General features: G+C 42.0%; 1 protein-coding gene across 2 annotated transcripts in view; it reads right to left on the bottom strand.

The window, feature by feature from the left end:
- ANXA3 (annexin A3) overlaps nucleotides 1-15,557 on the bottom strand; it is a 47,305-nt gene that overhangs the window by 22,929 nt on the left and 8,819 nt on the right. The window contains exons 1-3 of one of the 2 annotated variants that reach the window (XM_064485648.1): nucleotides 10,738-11,019; nucleotides 5,490-5,577; nucleotides 1,398-1,492 (exon numbers count right to left, since the gene is read on the bottom strand). In XM_064485648.1, the coding sequence (XP_064341718.1) occupies nucleotides 1,398-1,478 (81 nt within the window). In that variant the 5' untranslated portion in view covers nucleotides 1,479-1,492; nucleotides 5,490-5,577; nucleotides 10,738-11,019. Of the gene's footprint in view, nucleotides 1-1,397; nucleotides 1,493-5,489; nucleotides 5,578-10,737; nucleotides 11,020-15,557 lie in introns of those variants that run through there. The other variant, XM_031432527.2, reaches the window with a different exon arrangement.

Genomic DNA, 15,557 nt, shown 5'->3' with positions numbered 1-15,557 from the left:
AAGTATCTGAGAAAGGAACACCGAGAAGGACATCTTAATGGAGCCTGGGAGCTTGGAGAACACTGCTGGATGGTGCCCCAGCTCTCTTGGGTGGTCCCCACACACTCTCAGTTCTGGACCCGATGCTCTGATTGGCCTGTGTTTCCACTCTTTCCCCTATACAGTTCATTAGTCCCAGCAGCTAAAATAATCTTTCAAATATATAAATAAGATAATAGCATTTCCTTTCTTACAAAATTCCAATTGTTCCCTATTATTCTTAGAATAAAATCTAAACTCTGTACCAAGACCGCAAGGCCCAGCGTGTTCTAAGCCTCTCTTCAGTCTCAGCTCTTCCCTCTGCCTCCCTTTACTGTCTGCACTCCTGCCATACGGGAACTTTTTCTGTTTCCTAAGTGTTCCCAGCTTGTTTTGGCCTCATGGCTTTTGCATTTGCTGGCCTTTCTGTCTGGAACGCTCTTCCCCGGCTCAAGCAGAGCAGACGTCTTGGTGGTGTTTAGTCTTAGTTGAGAGTAAGGACACAACCTCTCACTCTCGTCTCCTCACCACGTGATCTAAAGGAGCCATCACCATTCTCTAGCATATCACCCATTTTAATTCTTCCACAGCACTTACCAATATCTGAATTTATTTTACTTATATATTTACTATTTTTCTAATAGAATGTTAGGTCCATTGGAAAGAAAAGAGGATCTTTTTATTCTAGTGAATCGCCACTGTCTAGGGTATCTCCCGACACAGAGTAGTAACCAACCCCTGACACAGAGTAGTTTATTATTGAACAAGTAAAATGCATGGAAAAGACACACAAAATGTTCTTAAATAGCTTTTGTATAGCTTCTGGTACTTAGTATGTTTTCATTCACTGAATGAATTAAAAAAAATCTGTAATTACATAAACACATTGAAGTTGGAAGACAAAGAACATCTAAGACAGGGTTTATCAGATGATTGATCAGATAACTCTTTGCTGTGGAGGATGGTCTTGTGACTTGTAGGAAGTTTAGCAGATTCCCTGACCTCCACCCACCAGATACCAGAAACATCCCTCTCTCTCCCATCAGTTGTGATAATCGAAACATTTGGAGTCATTGCCAAATATCCCCAGGGGAGCAAAATCATTCCCTCTGAGTTTAGAGCCACTGATCCAAGGCAACTCTCCTTACTCAACAGATGAAGGTACTGAGGCCCCGCAAGATCAAATAACACGCCCAAGGTCATTCAGCCAGTGAAGGGCAAAACTTAAGACTCCTATTCCAGGCTGTCAACTGGATACACAAGGGCTTTTCTGTTACACTTGGCCTGAAACAAAAGATCCGTGGGCATAATCATGGGGGAGCCGCCATGATCCATCAGTGATTAGCTCTTTACTGCCTGTTACATTAACAGAATCGTACCTTTCCATAGGCTGCTTGGTATTCCTTCACAATCAGCTGCCGCTGTGCATTCGACCGTTCAGCCAGAATGCTGATGAGCATGTTCTCATCCGTTCCTATGTGAAAGAAAAATAATTTTATTCATCGTCAACCCAAATATGCTTAATAACTGTCATGAACAAAAGTACAATGATTAATGGTCTGAAACAAATGCAGAGAGGAGGGCATTTTAATTTTTAATTTCCAGATCTTCCCAGGTTGGCATCTTTATTTCCTTGATTGCCTGGGTTTTGCAAAAGAAAATGAACTTTATTTGGATAGTCTGGGGGGCAGAAAACAATCATTGCCCAACATTCCTACCCGTATCAGACGAGGGAGTAGTACAAAGAACACGTTGCTTTTGAAGTAGGTTTTTTCATCCTTATGAGGGTAAGTTACTATCTTATCACCTTTTATTTCTCTCTTATCTCCATATTTGACATCAGAATCATTTATTTCCTAGAAAAAAGGAACTGACATTTGTTGAGAATCTACCACATACTAAGTACCTTTTATTCACTGTCATAGTTAATAATATTCACAGGAGTCCTGGACAGTAGGCATGATTAAGCCATCCTAAAGGAAAAGATACTAACACCTAGAGAACTTCTCTCATTTGCCAAAGCATGCAGCTTTTAAGTGGTGCAGCATGCACCTGAACCCAGATCGCTGCCTCCAAAGCCTTATTTCTATCACTGGTCCACACCCCCTTCAGGCATTTCACATCCATATACTTAACCACCTGTGGTAAGCACAAGTATAAGGCTGATGCTGGCTTGCCTATAAATGACCTCCAGGTCACTATTTTCTTGGTAATTATAGTATTACGATAATGTGGGAAGTGGAGAGTAGTAAATTAAGAGTATGGGATTAACAGTTACACACTACAATATATAAAATAGACACACAACAAGGACCTACTGTACAGCACAGAGAACTATATTTAATATCTTGTAATAACCTATCCTGGAAAAGAATTGAAAAAAAGAGAAGTAGACATACATATGTGTATGCGTATAACTGAATCACTTTGCTATACACCTGGAACCAGTATGAAGGAAAAAAGGCAATGCAGGAAGCTGTGTCTGCTCCTGCGTGGCAGAGGACAGCCCCGAAGCTGGGGGCTGCGAGCTGACTTGTGCGCCTCGGGCTTGCATGACTAGCACGGTATGAAAGATTAGTTGGAACTCAAGGCTCAGTTTCCCTATGTTGCGGTAACTCACAGACACCTTGGCTCCACAGGCCCGTGGCAGTGGTACACACTCTACATGAAAGATGGCACAAAAGAAACTGTACGTGATTAGCCGCTGGGCCTCCCAGTGAAAGATGCTGCCCCACTGTGTCTCTGGCCTTGTATTCTTCTACGGAGTTAAGTAAACACAGAATCTGATTAAACCCTTGTTGTGCCCTGTGAGTATGATCATCAGCTTGGACCTTAATGGCACCTGGGTTGGTGCACAGCTAGACACCTCCAACTACAAGCATCTCAAACTCAGTCTGCTCCAGGTTGGATTCATTCTGTTTCTTCTCTAACTTGTCTTTCACTGTGTTCCCTCATCAATGTCACTGCTATAAATGTAGTCATCCAGCCAAAAATCCTGGGAGTCATCCTATACCTCATTCTTTCCCTTACTCTCTACATGGTAGCAACCATCTGCATCTCTTGAATCTGTTCTCTCCTCCTTCACTGTGCACTCATCATATTTTACCTAGAAACTTCAGTAGCCTCCTAACTTGACCTCTTTATCATTCATACTGTATATTACTGCCTCAGTAAATGTTTTTTCTAAGCAAAAATTTTAAAATGCGTCTGATTATGTCAATCCCTTGGTTGAAACTCTAAAGATTCTCTGTAACATTCAGGATGAAGTTTGAGCCCCTTGGCTTGTACACCAACCAGTTCATTAGGCTCTAACTCCTGCCTCATGTCTCTGTTCTAACTTCCCAGCCCCTTCCCTGTGTCTCTATACCCTGTGCCCCTAGACTCCAGACGTTAACTAACTACCCACAGTTACATGTAGGTTGTATGCCAGGCAGTTTCTCCTCGCTTATTCTTGCACATGCTCATCACCAGAAACCAAACCAAGCTGCCTCATGGTTCGGAGACTGGATCTGACACATGCCTAAGGCCAAGGCCACCATGACACCTGGTTCTGGTGCTGGGAGTGGTGCTCACAAACAAAAATCTCCTCCTCAAAGTGGGCCTGCAAACCAAAACACAAAAATTCACAGAGAAATATAATGTTAAGGGAGAAAGACAAGCAATAGACTTTGGAGACCATTAATTCATTCAATTTGCCATTAACTGCATGGAAAAGTCTACTCAACACTGTGTATAAATAGGGAATCAAAGAGATTAATAAAGAAATAACTTTCACTTAAAAATAGAAAAAAACCTTAAATAGGCAGAAATAAAGTAATATTACACTGATAACTCTAATAGTATAATTCATAAAACTTGACAAACTGACCCTAAAATTCATAGGGGAGGGCAAAGAGCCAAGAAGGGCTCCTGCCTTACTAGACACCAAGTAGCAGTATTAAATTATAGTGGAAATTATGACAACGTGGTATTGAGACAAGGAAAGGCACATAGACCAAGGGGGGTGTAACACAGGGCAGAAAAATAAAACTTATAAAAGAAAGGTGGCATTACAAATCAGCGTGGAAAGGATGACCTCTTCAATAAACTGCACTGGGACAATTACATAGCCACATGTGATAAAATAGAATTAGATTTAAGCACCCTGCACAAACATTAATTTCAGGCAGATTAAAGATCTCAATGTGAAAAAAGTAAGACTGTAAAACTTTGAGTAGAAAATACAGGAGAATATCTTTATGAGCTCATTATAGAAAAGACACAGTAAGTATAAATCATTACAAAGATACTGGTAAACAATTTCACTAAAGTTTAAAACTTCTATGCAATAAAATTGACTACAACCTATGTTAAATGAAAACCACAGACTGGGAAAAGATATTTTCATAGCTGGTAATTAAAAGTTTTGTATCCAGAATTTATTTAAAACAAAATTTGCCAAGTAAGAAAAAGACAACCCAACTGAAAAACAAAAAAATATATGAAGAAGTAATACATGGAAAAGGTAGCAGATAAACAAGAAAGGATGCTTCACTGCATCAGTATGGGGGATGGGGAGGAGAGAGGAAGCAAACAGATACAGAATGAGATACAATTGTAGACCCTCTCAATTGGAAAAACTAAACAGGACAATCACAGTAAGTATTGATGAGAACACAGAGCAAGAAGTCTCATATATTGCTGGTAGGGATGCTAATTCATATATTCATTTGAGAGAGCAGTTTTGGCAAGACTTCTGGTTAATTTGGAGGTGAACATCCCCTTCAACCCAGAGAGTCCAACCATTACATTCTAGAGAGGTGTTAGCAAATGCGTACTAGGCTTAAGCACGACTATTCAATGCAGTGTTTTTATATTGTAATAGAAAAGAATTGTAGGCAATTTAAATGTCCCATCAATATTCCCATCTTATGATGCAATAATTCAATAGACTACTCTGCAGTTAAAATGAATGAACTAAAGCTAAACATATCAACAAGCATATATCTCCAAAACATAATGTTAAGGGATAAAAAATAAGCTGCAGAAGAATATGTACAGTATGATTCCAATTTATACTGTATGAGACCCTGCAAAACAAAATGTGCACACATATGGAGTTCCGAGCTACAAGTTTCACGGGAACAAATTCTAATTTAGAAAGGCGTTTATCTCCAGGGAACAGGGTGGGAATGAGATCCCGGCAGAGTCAGCAGGGACTGTGTCTGTAATGACTTATGATGATGATGGTGATCATTGTTGGCAGCAGTGATGGTGATGGTGGTGTTTAATACTAAGTAAACATGGCAAATATTAAGATGGAATAAAACTGACTTCATGATACTTTTCCTCATTATTTCACAATTTAAAAAAGTGCTTCCAATTTCTCTCACTGAGTAAGGCGACTTGGGCAAACTGAACCTATGCATTTTTAGACTTAACGTTCCGGATTTGCTTCAACATTAAGAAAGGAATTGTAAAGCATTACTTACCGATTCCTCTGATTGCCTTACGAATAGCTTCAGCATCCACTGATGGGCTAAAACCTGGATAATCTCTCACTGTCCCTCGGTGTCCAACCTAGAAAAAAATATCTGACAGTCTCACTGGTTCAAAACGACATCTTTATTTATACTACATATGCATAATCCCCTATGCCCACTGGAAACCCATAACAAACCCATAAGTCGCACACCTTCTTATCACTTCAGGAGTAGTTCAAGAGAGTCTCTCTGCCCTGGACATGCAGGCAATGCAACAACTACCACATATACAATAGGCCTCCTTCTTTTTCTCTCTTGTATAGCAATTTGGAAACATAAAACATTCATTCTCTAGAGCAATGACTTGTGTTCATCCTGGTGATTGAAGAATACTATCTTTAAAGTGGCATCTGCATGAAAGCCATGAGAAAGTGGGAATTTCCTACCTCTGAAAGCAGCTCTTTTGCCCCTTTCTTACTTGCTCACTTATGCCCCCCTCTAATCTTAAAAGAACCTAATTATAGGAATGAGATCACTAAGCAACTGAAACTAACTTGCCTACTTTGTTGATTCTTTTCCTAGATAAAAAGAAGAATGAAGTTAGTTAAGCAGCTACAGAATGATTAACTCTCTACCTGCAACAGCCAAAACTCACAGCTGAACAGAATCTCTGGAGCTGGTCTCTGGACATGAGTCCACCTTCTCCCCAGATTGTTGGCTTTTCTGATTAAAACACCTTTCCTTTCTATTGACACCTGCCTCTTGATTACTGGCTTTTGAGTGGCGAGCAGCTGAACCTGAGTTTGGTTAACACATCCTCTTTTTTTAAAGTGATGATTCAAAACTCTTTACTGCATCTCTCACAGAAGTAATTGTGGCTTGCAGACTTCAAGATGTTTTCATTAATGCTGACTGCTGTCCTCGGGGAATTCTACACCAGAGGACCCATAATGAAAACCTTTTAGGACTGTCTGTTCTTGAGCTTTGTTTAATGGATGAACAATTGTGGCTGATAAATTCCCTTTTGAAAGCTTCACTGACACAGGTCTTCCGGAATAGCATGGAATTAAAAAATGCCACAATACTAATTTTAAGCACATAAATTAGAAACATGGCAGTAAGTTGGGAAGAATCATCCTACAGACAGAATAAAATATCTTAAAACTGCTTAAGAGAAATTGAGAAAAACTCAAGTAAACATGTACTTATATGGTATTTCCTAACTCTGAATAAAAATCTGTCTCTACAGTAACAATGTTTTCTTTCTAAACTGACTTCCCTATCCTATTACTAAATACTATTGGCTCTGTTGTCTCGCATTAAGATGGCTTCATTTGGGCTTTCCTACAGTGTTTAATATTTTTATGAAAAGACATTATCTTCTCACATTAAAGAGAATGGGAAATTAATGTTCTGGCACAGTTAAAAATGATCGTCGGCTGATTCAACAGATTAGATTGAACAACTTGTTTCAATACAATCCAACATCATTTCATCTTAAAGAGTCCAAAAGAAAAGAGTTTTGATTCTAAAAAAATTAACTACAACAAGTTAGAAACTAGTTGTGAATGCGCCTGATCTAAACCACCTGTAAGAAATCAGTCCCTTCAACATAATCTTTGGCCACTTCTCTTTCTTCAAAGCTTAGTGAATACTTTATGGATTCACACAGCCAACTGGCTTCATTTCCGTTTTACGCATCTAATGAACTGTCATGTTTATTTCATCTGTTCACCTTCCTTGTCTGGCATGTGAGAAGCAGCTTCCCAGAACTAGAGCATCTGAGTGCCTCCTGACACATTATGCATGTTAACTGAAGCCTGCATAGCAGCCTTGCTGACGGAGTTACAGTGACCCATTTCACATGTGAGACACCAAGATTTAGGAAGATTGGAGAATCCGCTAAGTCCACGTAGCTAGTTAAGAAGCGGCATCTGAGTGTGTCTGAGTGTGAAAGCAGTCATGACCATCCTGCTCATTCCTCCTCTTTCTTGAAATGTAGTCTCGCCGCCACCTGGGGTGATTCTTTTGTAAAGTAAAATTCACATTTTATGGCAAGACAAGAAAAATTTAAACCTAAAAAAGACGTTTCTCTGCCCTTTGGGCTCCTCTCTCCCCACTCCTGTGCTTTGTGCATCCACACGATGCATTGACCAAACCTCTCCATTGGCAGAAACATCTGCTCAGCCATAAACAGCAACATGCTCCTGGCATCAACAAGACAACTCCTTAAAAGATAACATTCCTCCTTGACCTTGTAAGGGGTCACGAGGACCCACCACTTTGTACCTGCAGATCTGGATCATGAAAACTGTCAGTGACATGTCACTTAATGTCCAGCCCTCAGTCTCAAAAAACTTACATTAACTGTGCTGTGACTTCTAACAGGTGGAGTAGTTCTCAGAGCTTTCTGAGAGGCTGCTCCCAGGTTATAATCCTCCATTCGCCTTGAACAAATTTTTCCATTTTTTTCTTAGATCAACTGATTAATTTTTCATTGACACTTTAAAATGCACATGACCAGGCCCTGCCCTAGACATCTGGCTTCACAGTCTTTAGAAATGAGATGTTAGACTCTACAAGTTTAGGAGGCTCCCCAGGTGCCTCTGGGCCAGGCAAACATGTACGCGGTTGCTTCTGAACCCAAAAAAGGCAAAACTGCAGTCAGATTCTAATTGTTCAGGAATTATGAAAACTCAGGGTTTCCATTCCAGCTGCAACCTTTTCACTGCCCTCTGCTGCCTACATGTCAAAATATGCTGACGTTCCAATTCCAATGCACAAAACTGGAAGGGTGAAATTCCCAGTCCCGTATGCAGTTTGCTACCTAATAAGAATTAAATGGGGAGAAACTATTCATTTAATTAAAAGGAATAAGCTACACACACACACACACACACACACCAGCTTGAAAAATGGCACAGGAATTATGAAGTGGAATCTTAGTGGAATCTTTTGAACTGCTTCAGTCATTCAAATAAGCAGTATTATTCATTTGATGGACGTGGTTGCCCCAAACATTCAGAAATAAATGCATGACTTACACACAAATACCTTACAGTGAAGGAAACGAATAGACTCTTTTAAACTAACACATGCCAGGCAGTGAACAAGGTGCTTCACACACATCTTCTTAAACTCTTACAATGACCTCAGCGAGGGGGATTTTATTATTTCCATTTAAAAATGGAAGAAACTGGATCTCAGAGAGATTATTTGTTTAACATAAGTCTGCTGCTAAGAACAGCCCCAGCATCTGAACCCACTTGCTTGGGACTAAGATGCCCGGGCTCTCCGCCCCACCATGAGGCCTCAGGGCACTCCATGTTAGCAGTTCTCAAAGTGAGGTTCCTGGACCAGCAGCATCGGCATCACCAGGAACTTACTAGAAATGCAGGTTCTCGGGCCCCACCCAAGTCTGGAATCAACAACTCAGGGCTAAGATGCAGGATCTGCGTTTCACAGGCCCTCTAGAGGATTGTAATGCACTAACATGTTTGAGAATCACTGCACTATTTCCTTCTTAGCTGCCCAGAAAACCAAAACAAAAATGAGCAAACAAGTCACAGATTCTTTTACGGGGGTGGAGAGGAAGAATGTGACAATGAGCTCATTGTTGCAGGAATGTTGGCATTTTTACAGCCAAACAAAACTGCCTGCAGCGCCTGCTTCACTGCAGGCTTAATTCTTTGACAATTAGATTGCGAATCACTTGACTTCATTGATTTCCACGAACCTGCTACCCTAACAGAGGGTCAGCACTAGTACAAGACATCACGTGAATACTCAGCAAAGTCTTTTTTTTTTAATCGTGTTTGATCAGATTTCCATCCACATCCCTTAAACACATTGTGTTGCTTTTCTTTTCTCAAAGACCTTCAGATGCCCTGAAAGGGAACATGATCCTGAAACCAGTTCGAAAATAAGTTTACAGCAAGGACTGTCTAAATAAAAAGGGGGGGAGAAACAGGAGATCTTTACATTAATAACAGTTGCTGCTCCTCACCACGTGCTAATGTTTCCTGCGCTAGCTTGTTCAGCCCTCACAGCAAACTTACAAGGCAGAGTAGATCCCGCTCGCAGGTGACAATAAAGCCGGTGCCCAAGGCCACACGGCCAGCACGTGGTCAGCCTCATCGGTCTTTGCTCTGAATCACTAGGCTGGGTTGAGTCTTCTTCATCCCTATTTCATTTTCCCTGACTCTCTAAAGCTATCCTGTGGGTGTCAGTCATAGCACGTGATACCTTGAAGCCACTGAGGGAGCCACGCTGGGGCTGGAGAGTTGTCTGCTACCATCCCTCACAGAGGCCACTCTGTCCTGGACTCGGGAAATATCTATTTCTTCCCGAAAGTGCACTGGGTTTCCAGGAAGTTCAACATTCATACTCAGAAGGATGGATGAAAGAGAAAAAACACAAGATGCCAATCCTGTTTTCCATAATAGCTACACATGCTCCAGCACTTTCAATGGCACCAACAACCACCAGAAAGCTGGAGGTCCCCTTTAATTTTTTCTCTTTCCCTCCAAACGCAATCATCTGCAAGACCTGTTGAGATCCTCTCAGAAAAAGAATCTCCTGTGTACTTCTACCCACTGTCTTTGGCACTGCTGTCATCCAAGTCACCATCATCACTCCTCTGGACGGGGACACCTGCCCGAGTCTCCCTCCTGGCTTCCTACTATGACCACCTTTAGACATTTCCCACACAGCAGCCAGGGATCTGTGAGAGATCGAAGTCTGGGCATGGCACTTCCCTCTGGAACACCCTCCTCTGACCTCCTACTGGATAGCAAATAAAGTCCAAGTTCCCTGCACTGTCCGCACAGCCTGCGGGGTCTGGCCCAACCTCCGTCATCACGATCACCTGGGGTCGACTGTCCCTTTGCCCATATCCCAGGCCAGTTCTCTGGAAGTCCAGCTGGTCCATGCCGATCTCTTTCTCATCTTCATGTCTTTGTTCACGCTGTTCCCTTTATCTGGAATGTTTTTCTGCCTTCAGTCTTCGATTAAAGGCCATCTCCTCCGACAGGTCTGCCCGGAGCACCTGACCTGGGAGGATCCTCTCTTGTTATTCTCTGCCTCAGCATCCTCTCCCTCTTAGGGCGCTCAGCATTCAGTAACACCTTGCACTGTTTATCTCTGTCCCCACTTCCTTGAAATTAAAGTTCCATTGGGCAGAGACCTTTCATTTTATTCACACTATATCCAACTCTTAGCCCAGTCCTTAGCCTGCAGATAAGGGCTTAATAAATACCTGTGAGTGAGTTTGCTGGAAGTAGGTGGAAGCAAGACAATGACACCCCAAAGTGTGGAATTTCTCCAAGGCGACACTGGACAGTTGGCTGCCTGATGAAGTTGCTTCCTTCAAATATCGACGGTCTAGACGTCAAAGTGACCATGGTATTCCAGGAGGTTTGGAAGATGTCAGGACTACGTAAGTGACCTCTTTCAGCACCACAGGCCACTCCAGGTCTTTCAAAGCTGGTTCCACAGCCCAGAAGGATGCCTGGTGCACCGGGGATGCTTCCAGTGACTCTACCGCATCCTCCTCCCTGGCTCGTCAAGCACTCAGTGGTTCTCTGTCAAAGGTAGGGAACCCGACCACCTGGAATGAACTTGAAACACTGAGCTCCTGGAAAGACTTCATCAACACAAACTTCCTTCTTAGAATAATTTTCAATATTTGTTTGCAGTAGATTATAAATAAGTTATATTCATCTTTTGAATCATCTAGCACCAGTATCTGAGGATTATCTTTTTGTACCACAATCAAAGTCAGGAGCTTAACTTAACTGATACATCATGACCAAACTCTCCTCTTGGCCAAGGGCCACAGAGAATTAAAGACTGTTGTGGTTCTTCTGGCCATGTCTTCGGCTCTATGCATAACTAACTCCATCTTGTGGGGACCTTCCATTTAATGGACCTTCACTCTAAGTGTGGAAGATAGATAGAACTGGGCTCACTGAAGTGAGGAATCCGGTATCATCATCTACATCTTCTTAAAGGAGTCCTTGGCTGGAGAATGGCAGCTTTGGATTTGGGGAGTACAGTGGTGACACCCACTCTCCTCCCACTTCACTTCTATGCGAATGGGAATCTACCTGGGTGGGACTAAGACCAGGGACATTTACTGTTTGTAACATTCTGGAAAGAACATTTATTGCATCCATGACCAAGGTCATTAATACCCACCTGACACGATGTTAAAATGCATGATCTTATGGGCTCTGTATGAGTGTGTTTGGGAAGTGACAATCCTCACAAGTTGCTACAGATTTAAGAATGCTTCCTAACGCAACACAAACCTAGACAATGGAAACTTCTTCAATAGTTCATGCAAAGGCTGCTGGGACTATTGGGATTCTCAGTGGTGCTGGGAGGATCCTGCAGTAACAAAAAAAAAAAAAAAAGAGAACTGTACTGCCTTCCCAAATCTCCTCACCCCCTCCTATCACTTCGTGGGAGTTTTCTTACTGTTCTTCCGGTCAGAGCTGTACACCTGCTGTTCCTTCTGCCTGGATATCCTCCCTGCTCACTCCGTCACTCCACGTTGACTTCTGCTCACATGTCTCAGCAGAAAATAACACACCTCATCACTTTCATGCTCCATCTCTGCTTTTCTCCAGAGCACTCAAAACTGACTTTATAGATTATACATCTATTTCTTTGTTTATTAGCTGTCTTCCCTAATAAAATCAGTCATGTAAGCTCCAGGATTTTATTTTTCTTTGTCTACTGTACCCTCAGAATCTAAAAGAGCATCTGGCAGATGCTTAGTAAATACCTGCTGGATGAATGAGTGAATATGAAATGCTTTCTTGTTCTAGGTCTTGCTTACGTTGCTAATTCTCAAATGCCACGACCAGACTTTCAGAGCTCTATGCCATATCTCAAAAATTTGACAAATGCATTCTTCACCTTTTGTAAATCCTGTTCTCGTGAGGCTGTCTCTACTCTTATTTACACATGCCTCCAGAACCTAGGCGAGGTATTTATCAAACACAAACAGTTGAAAATGAAAGGAACAAAGGTCTGACAATGGAGGAAGGGGCAAACTTGAGAATCTTCTGCCCTTTTGAGTTATTCTCTTAATTCATATGAGACCTCTGTATTAATCTTATTGCTCAGTACTCTAAAATACTTAGTTTTTCTAACAGCTTAACATCCATCCCAAAAATAGACTTTTAAGAGAATCAAGTCAAACCTTCTCCCCTTCACCTTCTTTGTTCTCAACCTAAAACTTTTTCTTTGCTTCTTTGCCTTTAGTTTACCAGGCTTCTTCAACGGCTACAGATTAGATTGGAAAATTACACTTTTTATTATGATTAAACATAAAAGAAGGACTTTTACTCCTGGGTGGTTGGACTTGGGTCAGGAAGCAGCAGAGAACAGCCCCTTAATGTTCATCCCATTCATTCCTCTTTCTTCTCCTCAGATTATACGGTATTTCTTTCCAGGCTTTGTCTTAAAACAAGTCTCTAATGTTTTGATTTGAAATCCAGGTCTAACCTGTTTTTCATTAACTTCCTGCAGAGGACCAATTGTGTAAGTGTCTGAGTGCCAATATTTACCTAAAGAAGCTTCAGGAAACATGGTTTGAAACATACATCAGACAAGAAGTTGCAATCATGTAGAAAGTACCTAATCAAGCCTGATGACTGTACGTAGTGCTTGGGATGTGAAAAGTCTATTTCAGTGAAAACCGTTAGAAAGCTGATCATCTAGCCCTGAGATGCAGCAGAAGGGAGGGAGACCAGAGAAGAAACTCAGCACATCCACGTGCCGGGAACACAGGTGTTCTCGCCACACGTTGTTTAAGTTTGCATTGTTGGGAACAGCAAACACACCAGGAAAGAAAGGTCTATTTGTATGCCCCCACCAAAGCAAGAAATATGAACGTGGATGGGGCTCTTGCAAATCCCCCATACCCAGGACCAAAAACATCCCAATGCCCAGGGCTGATGTCATCCACGGGGCAGAACTGGAAAGGTATTACCTTCCCCAAGTTCCCTCTCACATTAGCACACTGCACCTTTCCTGGGAGCCCTACCACTGGTGTCCTTCCTTTGGGTTATGCTGCAGAAATGGGAACATCGTATTCTCATGCATCAAACTGCACCAAGCTTGTTCCCAGGAAAGAGAGGATGGGTGGGGTGGAAACAGGAAGCTATGCTCTCTAATTCTCACCAAGGACGCATTATCATGGACTAGCTTCTCCTATCAGTGAGTTTCCACCTTAAATAAACCTCCCCCAACCCTTCCACCAACAAGCATCCCTTTTTGTATGTCTTCTCCATGGGCCCCATGTTTTGAGTGATTCTGCCTGCCAGTCTGAGTCTCTTACAAAACATTAACTCATTTTCTTCAGTCTTACTTATGATTAAAGAGGTAACTTCCAACCAGAGCTTCTGACCAGCATAAGATAACCAGTGTCATTGTGTTGGTATAATTTTAGCAAAAAAAAAAAAAAAAAAAAAACCAAAAACAAACCAGGAATGTGATATTTTGGAAACTCTATGCAGGCTTGATATGACTTACATACTTATATATGCATGGTATAAGGAAGATATAGCTGGTCTTTGTCCTGGGTTCCAACCACAGAGCTTCAGAAATCACTAGAATGTCCTGAGGGATAGGAATGTCTTTATTGTGCTAATGAGGGGACTCTTGGTAGCCCTGAGGGAGCTATAGGACCAGACTGGCCACTAAAAAGACCAGTCACATGATTAGAGGGCTGGCACTCTGGGAGGGGAAGGGGTCTGGAGACTTGAGTTCTACCGTGACTATGTAATAAAATTCCAGTAAAAGCTCTGGACACTGAGGCTCAGAGGAACTCCCTGGCTGGTGAATACTCTGATGTGCAGGGAAGGGAGGCACCCTGACTCCAGGGGGACAAGGCACTGAAGCTCTGCACCCAGCGCCTTTCCAGACTTTACTCTATGTGTAGGTTTTATAATAAAAGTGTAATTGTAAATATAGCTCTTACAGGGAATTCTGTTAGTTACTCTAAAAAACTACTGAACAGAGTCATGGAACCTCCCTCCCCCAATTTATAGCCCCTGGTCAGCAAAGCAGGTGACTCTGACACTTGCAGCCGGTGTCTGAAGTGAGGGCTGAGCCCCTACACCTGTGGAGTCTGATGCTAACCCGGGGTAGTGTTGGAATTGTACTGCCGTCCACCCACCAGGAGTGAGAACAGGGCATTATATGCCTTTAAATATATATGAACATCCAAGCCCACAGAACGTACAACAGCAAGTAACATAAAGTATGGAACTTGGAAAATAATGATGTGTCAATGTAGGTTCATTGGTTGTAACAAAAGTACCATCCAGTGGGGGATGTTGATAATGGGGGAGCTACACATGTGTGAGGCTGGGGAATGCACAGCAAGTCTCTGTATCTTTTCCTTGATTTTGCTATGAACTTAAAACTGCTCTAAAAAATAAAATCAAGTAATACATACATATATATATAAAACTTTTCATATATATATGAAAATACTAAAAATAAGAGTTGTCAGAAAGCATATATTTATGGGGAAAATCCTTTGGTTTCAGTTGGCTCAGAGAGAATCATTCCAGTGGGAAGGGGGATGCTGCTGATTTGCAATAAAACCAGGCCCAGGAAACAGGCAGCAGCTCCTTTACTAAAACAGTTACTGGGATTTAATTAGAAATGTATATGTTTATAGAAAAAAAAATGAATATACCAAAATGATCACGATTCCGACATTACTGAGGGCTCACGGCATGCCAGGCTCTATTAATGCATTTTACACGAACTGACTTAATGCTTCCAAACCCTGGATGATTAGAGGGCTGGCACTTTGGGAGGGGAAGGGGACTGGAGACCAAGTTCTACCGTGACTATGTAATAAAACTCCAGTAAAAGCTCTGGACACCAAGGCTCAGACGAACTCCCTGGCTGGTGGATACTCATAGTGAGAGACTGAATAACTTGTTCAAGGTCATGCTCAAGAGTCTGCCTCTTCACCAATTAGAGAGTTCTGAGAAGAACTGCACTGTGGCTGAATGGTGTGCATTCTGCTCCCGGGAGAGCCCGCTGCAC

The sequence above is a fragment of the Camelus dromedarius genome, chromosome 1 (assembly GCF_036321535.1).
Source record: "Camelus dromedarius isolate mCamDro1 chromosome 1, mCamDro1.pat, whole genome shotgun sequence".
Lineage (NCBI taxonomy): Eukaryota > Metazoa > Chordata > Mammalia > Artiodactyla > Camelidae > Camelus > Camelus dromedarius.
Note: the sequence above shows the minus strand (reverse complement) of the source record. Positions and strands in the feature narration are given on the sequence as shown.